We start from the raw sequence: 17842 nt of genomic DNA on the forward strand, positions 1-17842 counted from the left end.
CAGGAATTACTAGAATCGTGTGGGATGTATGGAGGCTCAAAATCTCTGCACACAGAGTGTTCTCCATACAGTAACTCCATCCTAGCTGACTGTTCAGATACGGATAAATTGGAGACGCTGCACAGAGGATAACGATGGTCACTGGTCAGTTAACCATCTATTGTTAGGTATTGAACAATTATGTAGGTAGGGTTTTTTTACTACATGTAGCAATAATTTTGAAATCTTGTATTCCATTTGCAAATGTATTTCTTTTTTTTTTTGCAATTACCTAATTATTTTTTATACAATAGTGTGACCTGATATATACTCTTATAGTTACAAAAGATTTTAACCCCTTCACGACCAGAGGTATTTCCGTTTTTGTGTTTTCATTTTTTGCTCCCCTTCTTCCCAGAGCCACAACTTTTTTTTTATTTTTCTGTCAATATGGCCATGTGAGGGCTTGTTTTTTGCAGGACAAGTTGTGCTTTTGAATGACACGAAAGTGCAATTCCACAGTTTTTTTGTTTGTTTATTTTTTTACCATGTTTACTAAATGCTAAAACTGATCAGCTAATATGATTCCCCAGGTCATTACGAGTTCATAGACACCAAACATGTGTATGTTCTTTTTTATTTAAGTGGTTAAAAAAAATTCCAAAATGTGGTTAAAGTTAAATAATGCCACCATTTTCCGAGACCTGTAGTGTCTCCATTTTTCGTGATCTGGGGCTGGGTGAGGGCTTATTTTTTGCACGCAGAGATGATGTTTTTATTGATACCATTTTGGTGTAGATACGATCTTTTGATCGCCCATAATTCTGCCGTTTTTAATTTTTTTTCTTGCTACTCCATTGAGAGATCTGGTTAATTCTTATTTTACGGTATATTGATAAATTGGGTGATTCTGAATTGCGATACCAAATATGTGCGTATTTGATATTTTTTTATTGTTTTCTTTTGAATGGGGCTAAAGGGGGTGATTTTAACTTTTATACTTTTTATTTTTTAAATAGTTTTAAAAACATTTTTTTTTTACTATTTGCATGCTTCAATAGTCTCCATGGGAGACTAGAAGCTGCACTGCTTCGATCGCCTCTGCTACACTCAGGAAATGATCAGATTGCCTGTGTGTAGCAGAAATATTTACTTGCTATGAGCACCGACCACAGTGCGGCGCTCATAGCAATCCAGCAATGATAACCATAGATGTCTGCTTCAGACCTCTGGTTGTCATGTCGACTAGTGTTGTTGAGCATTCTGATACTGCAAATATCGGGTATTGGCCGGTATTCACTGTATCGGATTTCCAATACTGAGTTCCGATATTTTTAAGATATCGGATACCGGAATCGGAAGTTCCCATAGTGCAATGATGCACTATAATGGAGTGTGGGTGGTGCGTGGGCGGAGACTGCATGTCTGTGTGTGCGGGCGGGGTCTGTGCGTGACCGTGGGGGGTCTGTGCGGGCCTGCCGGGAGTCTGTATGGGCCTGCCGGGAGTCTGTGCGGCCTGCCGGGGGTCTGTGCGGGCCTGCCGGGGGTCTGTGCAGCCTGCCGGGGGTCTGTACAGGCCTCCCGGGGGTCTGTGTGGCCTGCCGGGGGTCTGTACAGGCCTCTCGGGGGTCTGTATGGGCCTCTCGGGAGTCTGTGCGGCCTGCCGGGGGTCTGTACGGGCCTCTCAGGGGTCTGTGCGGCCTGCCGGGGGTCTTTGTGTTTGTGTGCAGGCATCGTCCGATGGGACTACAAGTCCCATTGGGCTATGCCTGCTACAATGGCAGTGATTGACACATTAGCCAATGATGGGACAGTAGTAGTCCCATCATCTGGCTAATGTGTTGAATGGAAAAAAAAAAAAACATACATACTACATACAACATACATACAACATACTACATACATACATATAACATACAACATACATACATACTACATACATACATACAACATACTATATACTACATACTACATACATACAACATAATCACCCCTATTGCATATTAATCCAATGAGGTAGAGAGTTTTTTTCAAAATATCAATATTTTATTTATACAAAAAATAGGTTTATACAAGATCAGAGTACCACAAACCAAACAGGTTAAGGGAATTAAAACCAGGTCTGTTAACAAGTAACATTTACACCATAACATCACATGTATGCCTCATATGTAGGGCACTGATTTATCCTGGACAGTCTTTAGGGCTGATATAAGCCATTTACCAGCCCTAATGACTGTCCAGGATAAATCAGTGCCCTACATATGAGGTTGCCCTAGTCAGTCGTTACGTGCTCCCTGCTTGGAGGACCAGATACAGCTGTATAGTTTAGAATCTTATATAGCAACTTTTTGCATGAATAGATATAATACAATTAGGATGTATTTGATATCCGTTATGGCAGCTTGCACATTTATGTGATGTTATGGTGTAAATGTTACTTGTTAACAGACCTGGTTTTAATTCCCTTAACCTGTTTGGTTTGTGGTACTCTGATCTTGTATAAACCTATTTTTTTGTATAAATAAAATATTTATATTTTGAAAAAACTCTCTACCTCATTGGATTAATATGCAATAGGGATGACGGTGTTATAATGAATCTAGAGTTGTATTATTAAGTATTGGATCCTGTGGTGTTTAAATACATACAACATACTACATACATACAACATACTACATACATACTACATACATACATACATACATCATACATACATACTACACACATACATACTACATACATACTACATACATACATACTACATACAACATACTATATACTACATACATACTACATACATACAATATAATACATACATATAACATACATACTACATACTACATACATACATACATACTATATACATACTACATACATACAACATACATACTACATACAATACATTCATACATTATATACAATACATACATAGACATACAGTCCATATAACATAGAGTACATACTCACCATCACTTGTCATTTTGTTCCCCGAAGCCAGTGTCATCTGTAAAAAAGATTAAAATAACAAACAAATATACTCCCTGATCCGCAGAAATCCACGAGTGTCCCACGACGATCTCCCATGGAGAATGGCAGCATCAGCTGATGCGACCGCTCTCTAGGGGCTCCAGGAACACAATGACGGGAGGAAGGTATCCTTCCGCACTGTATTCCTTTGCCGCTGTAAAAAAATAGTCCCTAGTCTCAATTTTGGCATTGCTGTGTGAGAAATTTTCCCACGCAGCAATTGCCATAAAGTGAGACTTTGAACTCTAGTAACCTCTTAGTGATGCAGTGCAGGAGCCATTATCTCCTGTCAGTGTGTCACTGAAGGTCCTATAGAGCAGTGACATCACATGTACCGACGCAAGTATGAAAGAATCCTTAATGAGCATTTAAAAAAAAATGAAAAAAAACGGCGTGGGATTCCGTGCAATTTTCTGCGCCATAGGGGGAAAGCCGACGGCTGGGGGCCAATATTTGTAGCCTGCTATGAATATCAGCCCGCAGCTGTCTGCGTAGCCTTTACTGGCTATTAAAATAGGGGACCCCCCAAAAAATGACATGGGTCCCCTTATATTTTATAGCCAAAAAGGCTACGCAGACAGCTGCGGGCTGATATTCATAGCCTAGAGAGGGGCCATGGATATTGGCCCCCCCCGGCTACAAATACCAGCCCGCAGCCACCCCCGAAATGGCGCATCTGTAAGATGCGCCAAGTCCGGCACTAAGCCCCTCTCTTCCCACTTCCGTGTAGCGGTGGGATATGGGGTAATAAGGGGTTAATGTCACCTTGCAATTGTAAGGTGACATTAAGCCGGGTTAATAATGGAGAGGCGTCAGTAAGACGCCTATCCATTATTAATCCAATACTAATAAATGGTTAATAAAACACACACACATTAGGAAAAAAGTATTTTAATATTCTTCATTTAACCATACTTACCATACTTCAGCGCCTGCAAAAAACGTAAAATAATAAGCCGTATACTACTTGTCCGCCGTAGTCCAATTAATAACGAGTGTCCCACAACGATCTCCCCTATAGAACAGTGACATCGGGTGACGACACTGCTCTATAAGACCCTCAGTGACACACTGACAGGAGACAATGGCTCCTGCAGTGCATCACTGAGAGGTTACTAGAGTTCAAAGTCTCACTTTTTGGCAATTGGTGCGTGGGAAAATTTCTCACACAGCAATGCCAAAAGTGAGACTGGGGACTATTTTTTTTTTACAGCGGCGAAGGAATACAGTGCGGAAGGATACCTTCTTCCTGTCATTGTGTTCCTGGAGCCCCTAGAGAGCAGTCGCATCAGCTGATGCTGCCGTTCCCCACGGGAGATCATCGTGGGACACTCGTGGATTTCTGCGGATCAGGGAGTATATTATTTGTTTGTTATTTTCATATTTTTTACAGATGACACTGGCTTCAGGGAACAAAGTGACAAGTGATGGTGAGTATGTACTCTGTTATATGTACTGTATGTATGTATTGTATGTATGTATGTAGTATGTATGTATTACGTACAGTACAGACCGATCCCAATATTTCCGAATATCGGAAGGTATCGCTCAACACTAATGTCGACCCATCGATGACCCGCGATCATGTGACGGGTCACCGACGGGTTGGATTAGCAACGTGCTTCCGGTAAGCATGAGTCAAATGCCGCTGTCAGAAATTGACAGCTGCATTTAACTAGTTAACAGCGGCGGGTGGATAGTGATTCCACCAGAGACTGTTGCGGGCACATGTCAGCTCTATAGATTAGCTATCATATGCCCAAAAATGTGCGGGCTCTGCGCTGGAGCTCGCACCAAATAAGGGAAGTCTGACATCGGCCTAATCTGGGCCCAATGTCGGAAAGGGGTTAACGTCTGTTCTACCTTTGTGGGTGCACTGTAGTCAATGGTATGTAGTGTGACAGGGTCACTGGCGCCGTATCTGAGGGTAGATATGTGTCCCAAAGGTTATTATTCTGCGTTATGTGAAAGCCATAAGTTTTCCTCCAGCATAATATGTGCTGAGAGTAATCAGTCATCTCCAGGGTCTGGCTTTCATGGTGAGTAGGTCAGAGATGGGCGAGACGCCTACTCGCATATCTCCACCTCAAGGGGTGTGGTTGGAGGGAGATAAATGTGCAGCCAGTGTTTTCTTTTCTGTCTGTGTTGTTTTGGAGGCAGGAAGCCTCCGGGCTGAAGCTGCAGAGAGCGCTACGGTGTGTTTGTCCCAGAAGGTGGGAGCCATATTGCGAAGATCTTTGCATGGACTTTTTATTTTCATTTGTGCCAGAAAGGCTCTGTTTTGTTACAATTTGGGGCTTTATGCTTTATGATGTAATAAACCACCAAGAGGCTTTTACCCAAAGTATTCCTATGTCTACCGTGGGAAGCTGCTAAGTGAGCCGACCTTCCACAGTAGCTATAGAGTGAAATGATTAAAAAAGAGTCTGTGTCATGGGGCTACCGCGACAGAGAGGTTCCAGAGAACCGCAGCGCTCTGGGCCTCGTTCACACACTGTGAACAGAAGCTCTTCACCTATATTCTGACCTGGCTGCTTTGTGCCAGCAGTGCAGGAGTTAACCTTATTGCTGAGAGCTGGGTCTCTCTCATCTGAACTGGATTTTGTAATCTGATCCTCTATATAGACCCAGTCCTGACTTCAGCTATTGTCAGTGATCAGTTCTACTGCCTGGCTGGAGGTTGAAGGAGCGTAGTGTTGGTGTTGGAGGTTTATTTACAGAGATTAGTGTCTGCAGTTTTGGTTGCATGTTAAACCTGTTTTCCTTCCTAAGTTTATTCCTTCTCTTCCCTTCTCTGTTTCCTCTGTGGCTGTGTGAGCATTTGGTGAGTTTGAATCTTTTAGTTACCTTGTCTGTTTACCCTGTTATTTGTTGTATTATTACACGGGTGCACTCCACCTCCTTTGGGGGGAGAGGGGGCCACTGATAGGGCCTGCACAGGAGACAGGGACACGCTGGCGGCTCGGGCCTCCTAACCTTCATAGGTACCCCCGAGATAAGGGAAAGCCAGGGCCCCATTAAAGTGGTAGGGTCAGGTGCGGGTCCCAGTACGCCGTCCTGCCCCTTTAACACCGCTTACGGCGTGACAGTCAGCAGAAAATTATGTTAAAAACAAGCACAAGCACTCTGTGCACCCTTGGCGTGGTCAAGCCTTGTGTTCCATAAATCTCGGCTCCCTCTTTCTTGATTGAGAACTGTGGCTTTGCATGAGTCAGAGGAGCGTGCATATTGGTGGAAGTTAAGTAAGTGGGAAGATGCAAATAACTGCTTGGCCACTGCTAGGGTTCTCCAAACGATGGACTTGTCTGAGCAGGCATTTTGTGCCAACAGACTACCTTTAAAGAAATCACGGCACTCACATGTAGAATAATTGCTTACTTAATCCAAACAACAAGACGTTTCAGCCAATCTCAGGCTTTTGTCAATCAAAATTGACAAAAGTCTGGGATGGGCTGAAACATCATGTTTGGATTTATTTGGTTTAATCAGCAATTATTTTACACTTGAGTGCCGTGATTTCTCTTCATTTTGCGGTTTCTCTCCACGTGTATCACAATCACAGAGTGCCAACCAGCTTCCTATTTTTTATTTCCCTTTAAAGAAGCACCACTCCCAGGAAAAAAGTTTTCTTAGTCCCTTAGCAATATGTATGTGCAAGTGTTCATATACTTATCACATTTCAGATGATGGATCACACAGCGTCTTTTGTGTGGACCAAAAGTTGATTTTCTCAATGCAATCCTATGGGACTCACATAGAGGATCTCCTGCTCAACTCTCCGATTTACAATCCACATAATAGATGCTGTGTGAGATAGCTAGTCTGAAGAGCTGTCACGTGGAGAAGAAGAGAATAGAAACGTTGTTGATACCACAATACGGAAAGGTTAGGAAAAAAAGGAACTAAGTAACTTCAAATCTATCATTCTGTCACATGCTGTAGAATATCTCTCCTGTAGCCTCTTACCACATACAATCCTATGTAAATAAAGTTACTATCCTTCAGACCCCACCTGCATACAGTCCCATGTAAAGTTACATCAACCACTCCCTTCAGCCACCTCCATGTTCCAAAAAAAGAACTCCCCTTTATGTACAGCCCCTTCCTGCAGTACATCACCCCACTTAGCCTTTGTATTTACAACCTCCTCCAACAGTGTGTGTACATATATATTGCTCCTCTCAGCCCCTCTATACAGCCCTCTCCAGCAGAACATCATCACTCCTCTGAGCCTCCTTTATATACAGCTCCATACTGTGGAACATCATTCCTCTCATCTACACACAGCCCCATCCTGCAGGATATCACTCCTCTCATATATATATAAATATATATATATATATATATATATACATATACAACCCATACTGTAGCACTTTTTGCTGGTGCCCCTGCATGGTTCCCCTTCCCTCTCTATACAGGGACGCCGGCATACTTACCACCCTGGCCTAATGCACGGGAGTTCCCCTGCTCTTAAGACGGCAACACACACACATAGTAAAATGCCCCTTGCCAGTGGCTGGAAGGCATTTAGTATTAGAGAACACCTGCAAGATGGCTCCCAGCCAATAACTGCAGTGTATCACTCTTTTCATCTACATACAGTCCCATCCTGCAGTATATTACTTCTCTCACCTAGTTCAGTATATCACTCCTCTCCTTTATCTGCATATATGTGCACTGATGCATTACTGTATGTGCTCTACATTGTAATGACATCATTCCTCACAGGCGCAGCTTTATAATAGACAGGACCGGTGAGGAGCAAGGAAGGATCGCTGGCTGCTACAGCAGAGATGATGACTGCTGCAGCCGCTGCACACTGAGCACTTCCAGCAGTTAAATAAAGCAGCTGATTGCTGTTAACAGAGGCAATCTGTATGTCAGTCAGCTGTTGCAGTAAGCTTTAATTGCAAACAAACTGTCTCCACAGTGCCCCATCTTTCCTTCCTACTAACTTTACCCGGGGCACATGCCCCTCCAGCCCTTTCCACTAGTTAAGCCCTGGCCAGTGGCATAGTGATGGTTACAAACCCCTGAGCAAGACAAATATTTTTCTCCCCCTAACCCACAGACATTTTGCAATCTGTGAGTCACTTTCACCAGCGCAACGCTGAATCCCAAATATCCCCCAAGCACATGTATTACGTTATATTTTGCAAAAATAACTACTCCATAGAGTGACTTGAAAAGTATTCATACCCCATGAAATTTCCCCTTTTTTTTTCTCGTTACACTCACAAACTTAAATGCATTTTATTGGGATTTTATGTGATATACCAACACAAAGTAGCAAGTATTTGTAAAGTGAAAAGGTAGTGATTCGTGATTGTCTAATTATTTTAAACATGAAAATTGTGACATACACTTGTATTCAGCCTCCCTGAGTCAATAACAGCAAGATGATTCCTCCATCATGTTTGACGGTGGGGATGGTGTTTTCAGGATGATGTGCAGATTTCATTTTCTACCGCATGAAGTGTTTTGCAGTTAGCCAAAACAGTTCTACTTTGGTCTCATGTGACCAGAGCACATTGTTCCACATGCTAGCTGTATCACCTACATGGATTTTTGCAAACTGTAAACAGGACTTCTTATGACTTGCTTTCAAAAATGGCATTCTTCTTGCCACTCTTCCATAAAGATCAGATTTGTGAAGTATATGACTAATAGTTGTCCTGTGGACAGATCGTCTCAGCTGAGCTGTGGATCTCTGCAGCTCATCCAAAGAAACCATGGGTCTCTTGACTGCTTCTCTAATTAGTGCTGTACTTGCTTGGAATTTCAGGTTAGGTGGACAGTGATGTCTTGGTAGGTTTGCAGTTGCACCATATTCCTTCCATTTTTGGATGATGAATGGAACAGTGCTCTGTGAGATGTTCAGACCTTCAGCTATATTTTTATAGCCTAACCCTGCATTACTCTTCTCCACAACTTTATCCCTGACCTGTCTGGTCTGATCTAACATGTCAGAGGAGAAAGAAATGGTGTTCCCAGACCCCCCCCCCCCCCCCCTACTGTACTTCAGTACCGGAACCATCATTCCCCACCCACCTCCTCCTGTTCACAAAGCAAAATGGCAGTGCGCCAGCCAATATCTGCCAGCGCCCGGCAACCGCCCATTCCCCCATGTCATCCCCCTAGTCAGATTCTTTTTTAATATCATTTTATAATTTTTTATTCTTTTATTCATTGCTGTTAGTATTAGGTTTAGGGTTATGCTTAGGGTTTTATCAAAAGTTACCAAAAAAAAAAAATCGATGACAATATGATGACATATTCAATATGATGATCTAATGTTACCAAATTCTGTGTAGTACCTGTGGATTCAAAATGTTCTCTACACTACTGAATAGAACCCTTGAAGGTTGTAGTTTCCAAAATGGAGTCACTTGTGGGGGGTTTCTGCTTTTTATGAACCTTAGGGGCTGTGCAAATGTGACATGGCATCCACAATCTCATTCTGCCAAATTTTTGTTTCAAAATTCAAATATTGTTCCTTCCTTTCCGAGCTCTGCCGTTTGTCCAAACAGAACTTTTTGCCTACATATGGGGTATTGCTGCACTTTAAAGAAAGTGCGTAATAAACTGTGGGGTCCACTTTTTGGTATTACCTCTTGCAAAAGTGAAAAAAAAATTGGGGCTAAAGCAACATTTTAGAGGTAAAATTTATTTATTTATTTCATTTCACTTTACATTAATTTCTGTGTAGCACCTGAAGGGTTAAAAAAAATTCTTGACAACAGATTTGAGGTGTGCGGTTTTTAAAATGGTATCACTTTTGGGTCGTTTACAATATGTAGGCCCCTCAAAGTCCATTTAAACCTGAATAGGTCTCTAAAGAAACAGGTTAACTAAATTTGTTGAAAAAATTAGAAATTGCTGCTAAACCTTTAGCTCCTCTAACATCTTACCAAAATAAAATAATGCTTGAAAAATGATGCAAATGTAAAGTACACATAAGGAAATTATATTAATTAATTATTTTCTACAGCATAACAAAATGGTTTAAGAGTGACAGTGGTCAGAATTGTAAAATTTGGCCTGGTCACTAAGGGTTTAACATACCTTCTTTGTGCACAGCATATCTCTTGCGCACCTATTGTGAAGCACATGGATGGAACGCAATCAATTTCCGATATAGACTCACTATTTTATGTGACCTGCACATGCGCTAATGGTGGAACCCAATATGAAACGGACGGCCATGTCCGGGTTTTGTAGTAATGATCCGTGCTTGCGCCTACAATAGAACACACATTGAAGCACACGCCGGTTTTTTTCCTTATCTGGTATACTGACAGCTGATGTGTCTATTCCATATGTAACTTTCCATTGTGCACTAACATATAACATATGTGGCCATCTGGTTCATACTCTATGCTGGTGTCTTTATAGGCTTACGTAATTTTATCAAGAACATATGAATTGATATAGTATTTGCTCAGTGGTTATTTTTATATCGTTTGCTTTTTATTGGTAGCAATTAGATTTTATTGGTGACAATTTTTCTATTTCTTCTTTTACATTTCCCTGGGTTAATATTATTTTATATATGCTATTCAGGTGGTAACAAGATTCCATTTATAAAAGGGCCCATCAGGGCTCACTAGGGCCGGCCATCAGTGGGCGGGGGTGCCACTTGCGAACTCAGGGTGCCAACCTCTGCGGTCAGGAAGGGCATTTGTTAGGGAGTCTACTGTGAATTGCATACTATATATATATATACATATATATATATATTCTAATGATTATTTTTTTTAATTATATCAATAAAATCGAGTTTTAATAGTACAATTTTTCAGTGAATCCTAAAAGCAATGCATACTGCTGGCTGTCCTGGATCATATGATAATGGACGCAGAGGGAGCACAATTTCCCACTCCCATGTCCTAGTGCCCAGGACAAATGTCTTGCTGCACGGGGGGTGGGGGACTCTATGCCACCCAATAATATACAGAACTTAAAGGATCTGATACTTGTGTCATGGTATCAGATACCAGAGGACATCATCAGGGCTCTTATAGAGTTCATGCCTCAGTGGATCAGAGCAAATGGATTCACACAAAATCAAGACTGGTGATTTCAATATAGTTGAATATTTGTCCATGAAGATAAAGAGAATCTGTCAGCAGATTTTTGCTATCTAATCTGAGGACAGCATACGATAGGGGTTAACAGGGGCTGACTGGCAAATTTTAGCCTGGGGGGCAAGTACACAGCAGTGGCCCATGAGTAGCGGCCCATCCTTAAAGGGGTTGTCGGATCTTAAAGGGCACCTGTCACCCCGAAAATCGCGGGTGAGGTAAGCCCACCGGCATCAGGGGCTTATCTACAGCATTCTGTAATGCTGTAGATAAGCCCCCGATGTTACCTGAAAAAGGAGAAAAAGACGTTATATTATACTCACCCAGGGGCGGTCCCGCTGCTGGTCAGGTCGGATGGGCGTCTCCGGTCCGCTGCGGCGCCTCCTATCTTCTTTCCATGACGTCCTCTTCTGATCTTCAGCCACGGCTCCGGCGCAGGCGTACTTTGCTCTGCCCTGTTGAGGGCAGACAAAGTACTGCAGTGCGCAGGCGCCGAGCCTCTGACCTTTCCGGCGCCTGCGCACTGCAGTACTTTGTCTGCCCTCAACAGGGCAGAGCAAAGTACGCCTGCGCCGGAGCCGTGGCTGAAGATCAGAAGAGGACGTCATGGAAAGAAGATGGGAGGCGCCGCAGCGGACCGGAGACGCCCATCCGACCTGACCAGCAGCGGGACCGCCCCTGGGTGAGTATAATCTAACGTCTTTTTCTCCTTTTTCAGGTAACATCGGGGGCTTATCTACAGCATTACAGAATGCTGTAGATAAGCCCCTGATGCCGGTGGGCTTACCTCACCCGCGAATTTCGGGGTGACAGGTTCCCTTTAAGCTACATGTCTACAGTCACTATGTGTGAATCCTCACATCGTGCGCACTATGCTCTGTGAGGATTCTCCGGTGCCTGCGCCGGGAACAGGTTGTCCTGTGACGGCAAACATGCGAGAGATATATATATAACACACACGCACAGTCCCAATGTATAATTGACACACGCACAGCCCCACTGTATATATAGTGCACACACGCACAATCCCACTGTATAATCACACACACACACACAGGGCCGGACAGGGACAAAAAAGCAGCCCTGCCACAAAAAACCCCACCAGTCCACATACTCAAACACTCCCCACCCCCAATCAGTGAATTTTGCTATACTTTGTCTTGCCCTTCAACACTCCTCTTAAAGGCGTTATTTGAAGAGCCACATGTGAATGGCGCCGAAGTGCGCATTATCGACCACAGGTCCATTTACATGGTGCTCTTTAGCCACGTAGCATATTGCCCAGCCACATAGTTCATGTAGTATATTGCCCAGCTACGCACAGAGCCACGTAGTATACAGCACAGAGCAACGTAGTATACAGCACAGAGCCACGTAGTATACAGCACAGAGCCACGTAGTATACAGCACAGAGCCACGTAGTATACAGCACAGAGCCACATAGTATACTGCCCAGCCACGTAACTGGGCAGTATACTACGTGGCTCTGTGCTGTATACTACGTGGCTGGGCAATATACTACGTGACTGGGCAGTATACTACGTGGCTCTGTGCTGTATACTACGTGGCTGGGCAATATACTACGTGGCTGGGCAATATACTACGTGGCTGGGCAGTATGCCCAGTTAGGTAGTATACAGCACAATCACGTAGTATATTGGCCAGTCACGTAGTATGCACCATATCCCTGTTAAAAAAAAAAAGAATTAAAATAAAAAATAGTTACATACTCACCTCCTGGAGCCTCCGGATCGAAGCGTCCGTTCCCCGATGCTTGGCGCGCGGTCCGGTCTGAAGATTGCATTGCGGTCTCGCGAGAACGTACGTCATCATCTCGCGAGACCGCAATGCATGCAGCGGTCACCGGGACGTCGCGCGGAGCGGAAAAGGCTGGTTCCTGATCCGGGGGGGCCACCGGAGGGTGAGTATGTAACTATTTTTTATTTTTTTATTATTTTTAACATTAGATATTTTTACTATTCATGCTGCATAGGCAGCATGAATAGTAAAAATGTGGTCACACAGGGTTAATAGCAGCGTTAACCGAGTGCGTTACACCGCGGTCAATGCTGCCATTAACCCTGTGTGAGCGCTGACCGGAGGGGAGTATGCGGACGCCAAGCACTGACTGCGGGGAGTAAGGAGCGGCCATTTTCTTCCGGACTGTGGCCGTCGCTGATTGGTCGCGGCAGCTATGACAGGCAGCTGGCGAGACCAATCAGCGAATGAATAACCGTGACAGAAAGAAAGAAGGACAGACGGAAGTGACCCTTAGACAATTATATATATATATATATATATATATATATATATATATTTAAGACAGCATTATACTATGTTATGATACATCACATAAGAGACACTGTGACTGCTGAATATATATCACATTGAAACTACTGTATATACAATATATAGTTGATACTGCGACTGATGTGTATAGTTGTAGTATCACCTATATATTGTATGTGATACTGTGACTGCTGTACATACATTATATAGGTGAAACTGATAGATATATATATATATATATATATATATATATATATATACACACTATATAATTGTTGTCTAAGGGTCACTTCCGTCTGTCTGTCTGTCACGGTTATTCATTCGCTGATTGGTCTCGCCAGCTGCCTGTCATGGCTGCCGCGACCAATCAGCGACGGGCACAGTCCTTACTCCCCGCAGTCAGTGCCTGTCGCCCGCATAATCCCCTCCGGTCACCGCTAACACAGGGTTAATGCCGGCAGTAACGGATGGCGTTATGCTGCGGGTAACGCACTCCGTTACCGCCGCTATTAACCCTGTGTGTCCCCAACTTTTTACTATTGACGCTGCCTATGCGGCATTAATAGTAAAAAATGTAATGTTAAAAATAATAATTAAAAAAACCTGCTATACTCACCCTCCGTAGTCGCTCGCGCCGGCCGCCTTCTTCCGTTGCAGGTTCCGGTGGCAAAGATGGTATGGGAGAAGGACCTGCCATGACGTCACGGTCATGTGACCGCGACGTCATCACAGGTCCTGCGCTCATACCAACCCTGGGACCGGAAGCTGCCGTGGACTACAAGGGGCCCTCGGAAAGGTGAGTATATGTTTATTTTTTAACCTGTGACAAAACTGCCTGGGTAATATACTACGTCACTGAGCAATATACTACGCGGCTCTGTGCTGTATACTACATGGCTGGGCAATATACTACGTGGACATGCATATTCTAGAATACCCGATGAGTTAGAATCGGGCCACCATCTAGTGTGTGTGTGTGTGTGTGTGTGTGTGTGTGTGTGTGTGTGTGTGTGTGTGTGTGTATACATAGATATATACTGCGACTATACACAGCAGTGTCGCCTATATAACGTATATGCAGTAGTCTACATATTATACAGGTGATACTGCAAATGTTGGATACACATTATATAGGCGATACTGCTACTGCTGTATATGATAGTATCACCTATATAGTGTATATACAGCAGTCTATATACATTATATAGGCAATACTGCTACTGGTGTGTATATACATTATATATAGGTGATACTGCTGTGTATATATGTACGTGTGTGTATATATACACACACACACACACACACACACACACACACCAGTATCGCCTATATAACGATATACAGTATATACACAGCAGTATCACCTATATAATGTATATACACATCAGTAGCAGTATTGCCTATATATAGACTGCTGTATATACATTATATAGGTGATATTGTGATTATATACAGCAGTAGCAGCCAGTATCACCTATATAATGTATATATAGCAGTCTGTATCTTATATATGTGGGCAATACTGCTACTGATGTGTATATACGTTATATAGGTGATACTGCTGTGTATACAGTGGTGTGATATATACACACACACACACCCCAGTGTCACCTATATAAGGTATATACGCATCAGTAGCAGAGTGTCACCTATATAACATATAGACTGCTATACGTACATTACATAGGTGGTATAGTGATTATATACAGCAGTATCACCTATATAATGTATATATAGCAGTCTATACACATTATATAGGTGCAACTGCTGTATATAATCACTGTACCACCTATATAATTTACGTATAGCAGTCTATATGTTATATAGGCAATACTGCTACTGATGTATATGTTATATAGATGATACTGCTGTTGTGTATACATGTACATATATATATATATATACACACATAAACACACCCCACAGTGTCACCTATATAAGGTATATATGCATCAGTAGCTGTCACCTATATAAGATATAGATTGCTATATATACATTATATAGGTAGTATAGTGATTATACACAGCAGTATCACCTATATAATGTATATATAGCAGTCTATACACATTATATAGGTGCAACTGCTGTATATACATAAAAAAAATTCATCTTGGGACTCACCCAGGTCCCTGGTGAGGTCGGGAGGATGAAGGGCTGAGGTGGGACGGGTCCTGTCCAGCGTGACAGCGTCGGCGGTGAAGAGGATCCCAGGCATTGGTGAGCAGTTTTCTCTGACGCTGGTGCAGGCCGGCCAGCGTCAGACACACACACAGTCAGGTGGAGGCGCCGGACATTTCAAATCTTTCAATGCGCGCGCGTGGTCTGATCTCCTGCGTGCCCGCGCTGGCACAGGCAGCAGACGAGCGCGCGCAGGACCTAGGAATGCGGCCGTGCTCGTGCACTAGCACGGCCGCCGCGGCGCTTCTCAGCGCCGGCAATGCGCGTGCACACACAGGACCTGACTTTACAAGATTTAAAGGGCCGGCTGGCGGAATGCGCTACGTATTAAAATCGCTGCCGGTCCTCCAGCGGCCCTGTCCAGCTGCTCAGGCACCGGCCCGGGGGGCATATGCATTCCTGCCACCCGGCCCAGTCCGCCCCTGGGGGTTAAAACACTGAATTCAGCGATGTGTCACATGTGCTGTTGTTTACTTACAATTAAGGTTTTATCACGTGGACATTATCATTGCTAGGACTAGCTGCCTCATGCCAAGTTGTCCGACCCCACCCCCTTCTGCGATAAGCAGCTCAATGTCAACAGACAATGTACACAGAGAACCTGGTGTGGTCGGGGGGGACGCTTTGTCAGCTCTGCTTGTGTCAGAACGGCTGCACCCAGTATACTAAGTGATACATCACTGGAATCAGGGTTTCTGCTGCTCTCAAACAAGGTAGCAAAAACCTGTTAACGGATTCCCTTTAAGGATCTCCTTCTAATTTAATGTGTTGTCAAGTCGTAGTATGTTTGCACCACACAGTAATTCACGCCTCTTACATTTCTTCTCAGCCAACAATGTTTGCTTCTATGGCGAGTGCTCTTACTACTGCTCTACCGAGCATGCCCTGTGTGGTAAGCCGGACATTCTAGAGGGATCTCTTGCGGCTTTCTTGCCAGATTCTGCATTGGCCAAAAGGAAATCCTGGCGTAGCCCTTGGAGGCGCTCATACCACAAAAGTAAAAAGGCAGAGTAAGTAACATAATATTGATTTCTTCCTCTCTTCTGGCATTGTTACGAGGCTAGGCTGAGCGGAGTAAGAGTTCCTGACCCAACTCACCAGGTTCACATATTGCTTTTTAGCAGCGTTAATTCATTTATTTTCTGGTTTCCCTTTATATTAGAATATTTTTTTTGAATTAGCCAATAAGAAACAGTAAAAGATTATATCAGCTACTGTACATACAATCTACATTTCACCATTAGTGGGGTAAAAAATATGAAATTTGTAAAAAAAAAACATTTGAGTAACTTTAGTATTTTTCCATCCATAGTATTGTTTTTGCTCGCTCAGCTGATGTTATGATTGATACCATTTTGGGTATATAATGTTTTGATATCCTGGTGATCACAAGATACTGTTGTGTCATGTGACCGCTGCTGCCAATCAGTGGTCGCTGATCAGCAGCAACGCTCATAGTTCTCTCAGACGGAACAGTTTATCTGAGGGAAGAATGAAGGCTGCAGACAATCAGTTGCCAGTGACTGACTGCAGCACTCACATGGCATAATGTTACATGAGGAAAGGAATGGCAGTTTTGAAATCGCAGCAATGGCACAGATTCGCTGGAAAGTATATGTTTTTCTATATTACATGAGGCACTTAAGCAGTTAACTAGTGGACGACCCCTTTAACCAAATATTGCTTCCTCACTAGAGCCTCAACCACAGAGAACACACAGGTAATACTAGACACTGGAAAATCATATTGAAAGGGTTTACTGCCACCTGCTGGCTGATAATGACCTTGTATAGAACTAATAAGTAATACAGTGTAGAGTGGAACACCATAGCGCCATCATACTGTTTAGTGGCCGCTTCTGGGTACTGCAGATCAGCTTCTATTCCCACTGATTTGATATTGACCACCTACCTTAAAGGGACACTGTCACCTGAATTTGGAGGGAACAATCTTCAGCCATGGAGGCGGGGTTTTGGGGTTTTTGATTCACCCTTTCCTTACCCGCTGGCTGCATGCTGGCTGCAATATTGGATTGAAGTTCATTCTCTGTCCTCCATAGTACACGCCTGCGCAAGGCAAGATTGCACCTTGTGCAGGCATGTACTACGGAGGACAGAGAATGAACTCCAATCCAATATTGCAGCCAGCATGCAGCCTGCGGGTAAGGAAAGGGTGAATCAAAAACCCAAAAACCCCGCCTCCATGGCTGAAGATTGTTCCCTCCAAATTCAGGTGACAGTGTCCCTTTAAGGATAGGTCATCAATATCCTGGTAGTGGA

At 43.4% G+C, this 17842-nt stretch overlaps 1 protein-coding gene across 1 annotated transcript in view; it reads left to right on the top strand.

Moving 5' to 3' along the window:
• LOC138647760 (extracellular serine/threonine protein kinase FAM20C-like) overlaps positions 1 to 17842 on the top strand; it is a 138771-nt gene that overhangs the window by 101586 nt on the left and 19343 nt on the right. The window contains exon 6 of the mRNA XM_069737013.1: positions 16393 to 16573. Within this exon, the coding sequence (XP_069593114.1) occupies positions 16393 to 16573 (181 nt within the window). The remainder of the gene's footprint in view (positions 1 to 16392; positions 16574 to 17842) is intronic.

The sequence above is a fragment of the Ranitomeya imitator genome, chromosome 8 (assembly GCF_032444005.1).
Source record: "Ranitomeya imitator isolate aRanImi1 chromosome 8, aRanImi1.pri, whole genome shotgun sequence".
In the NCBI taxonomy this organism is placed as follows: domain Eukaryota; kingdom Metazoa; phylum Chordata; class Amphibia; order Anura; family Dendrobatidae; genus Ranitomeya; species Ranitomeya imitator.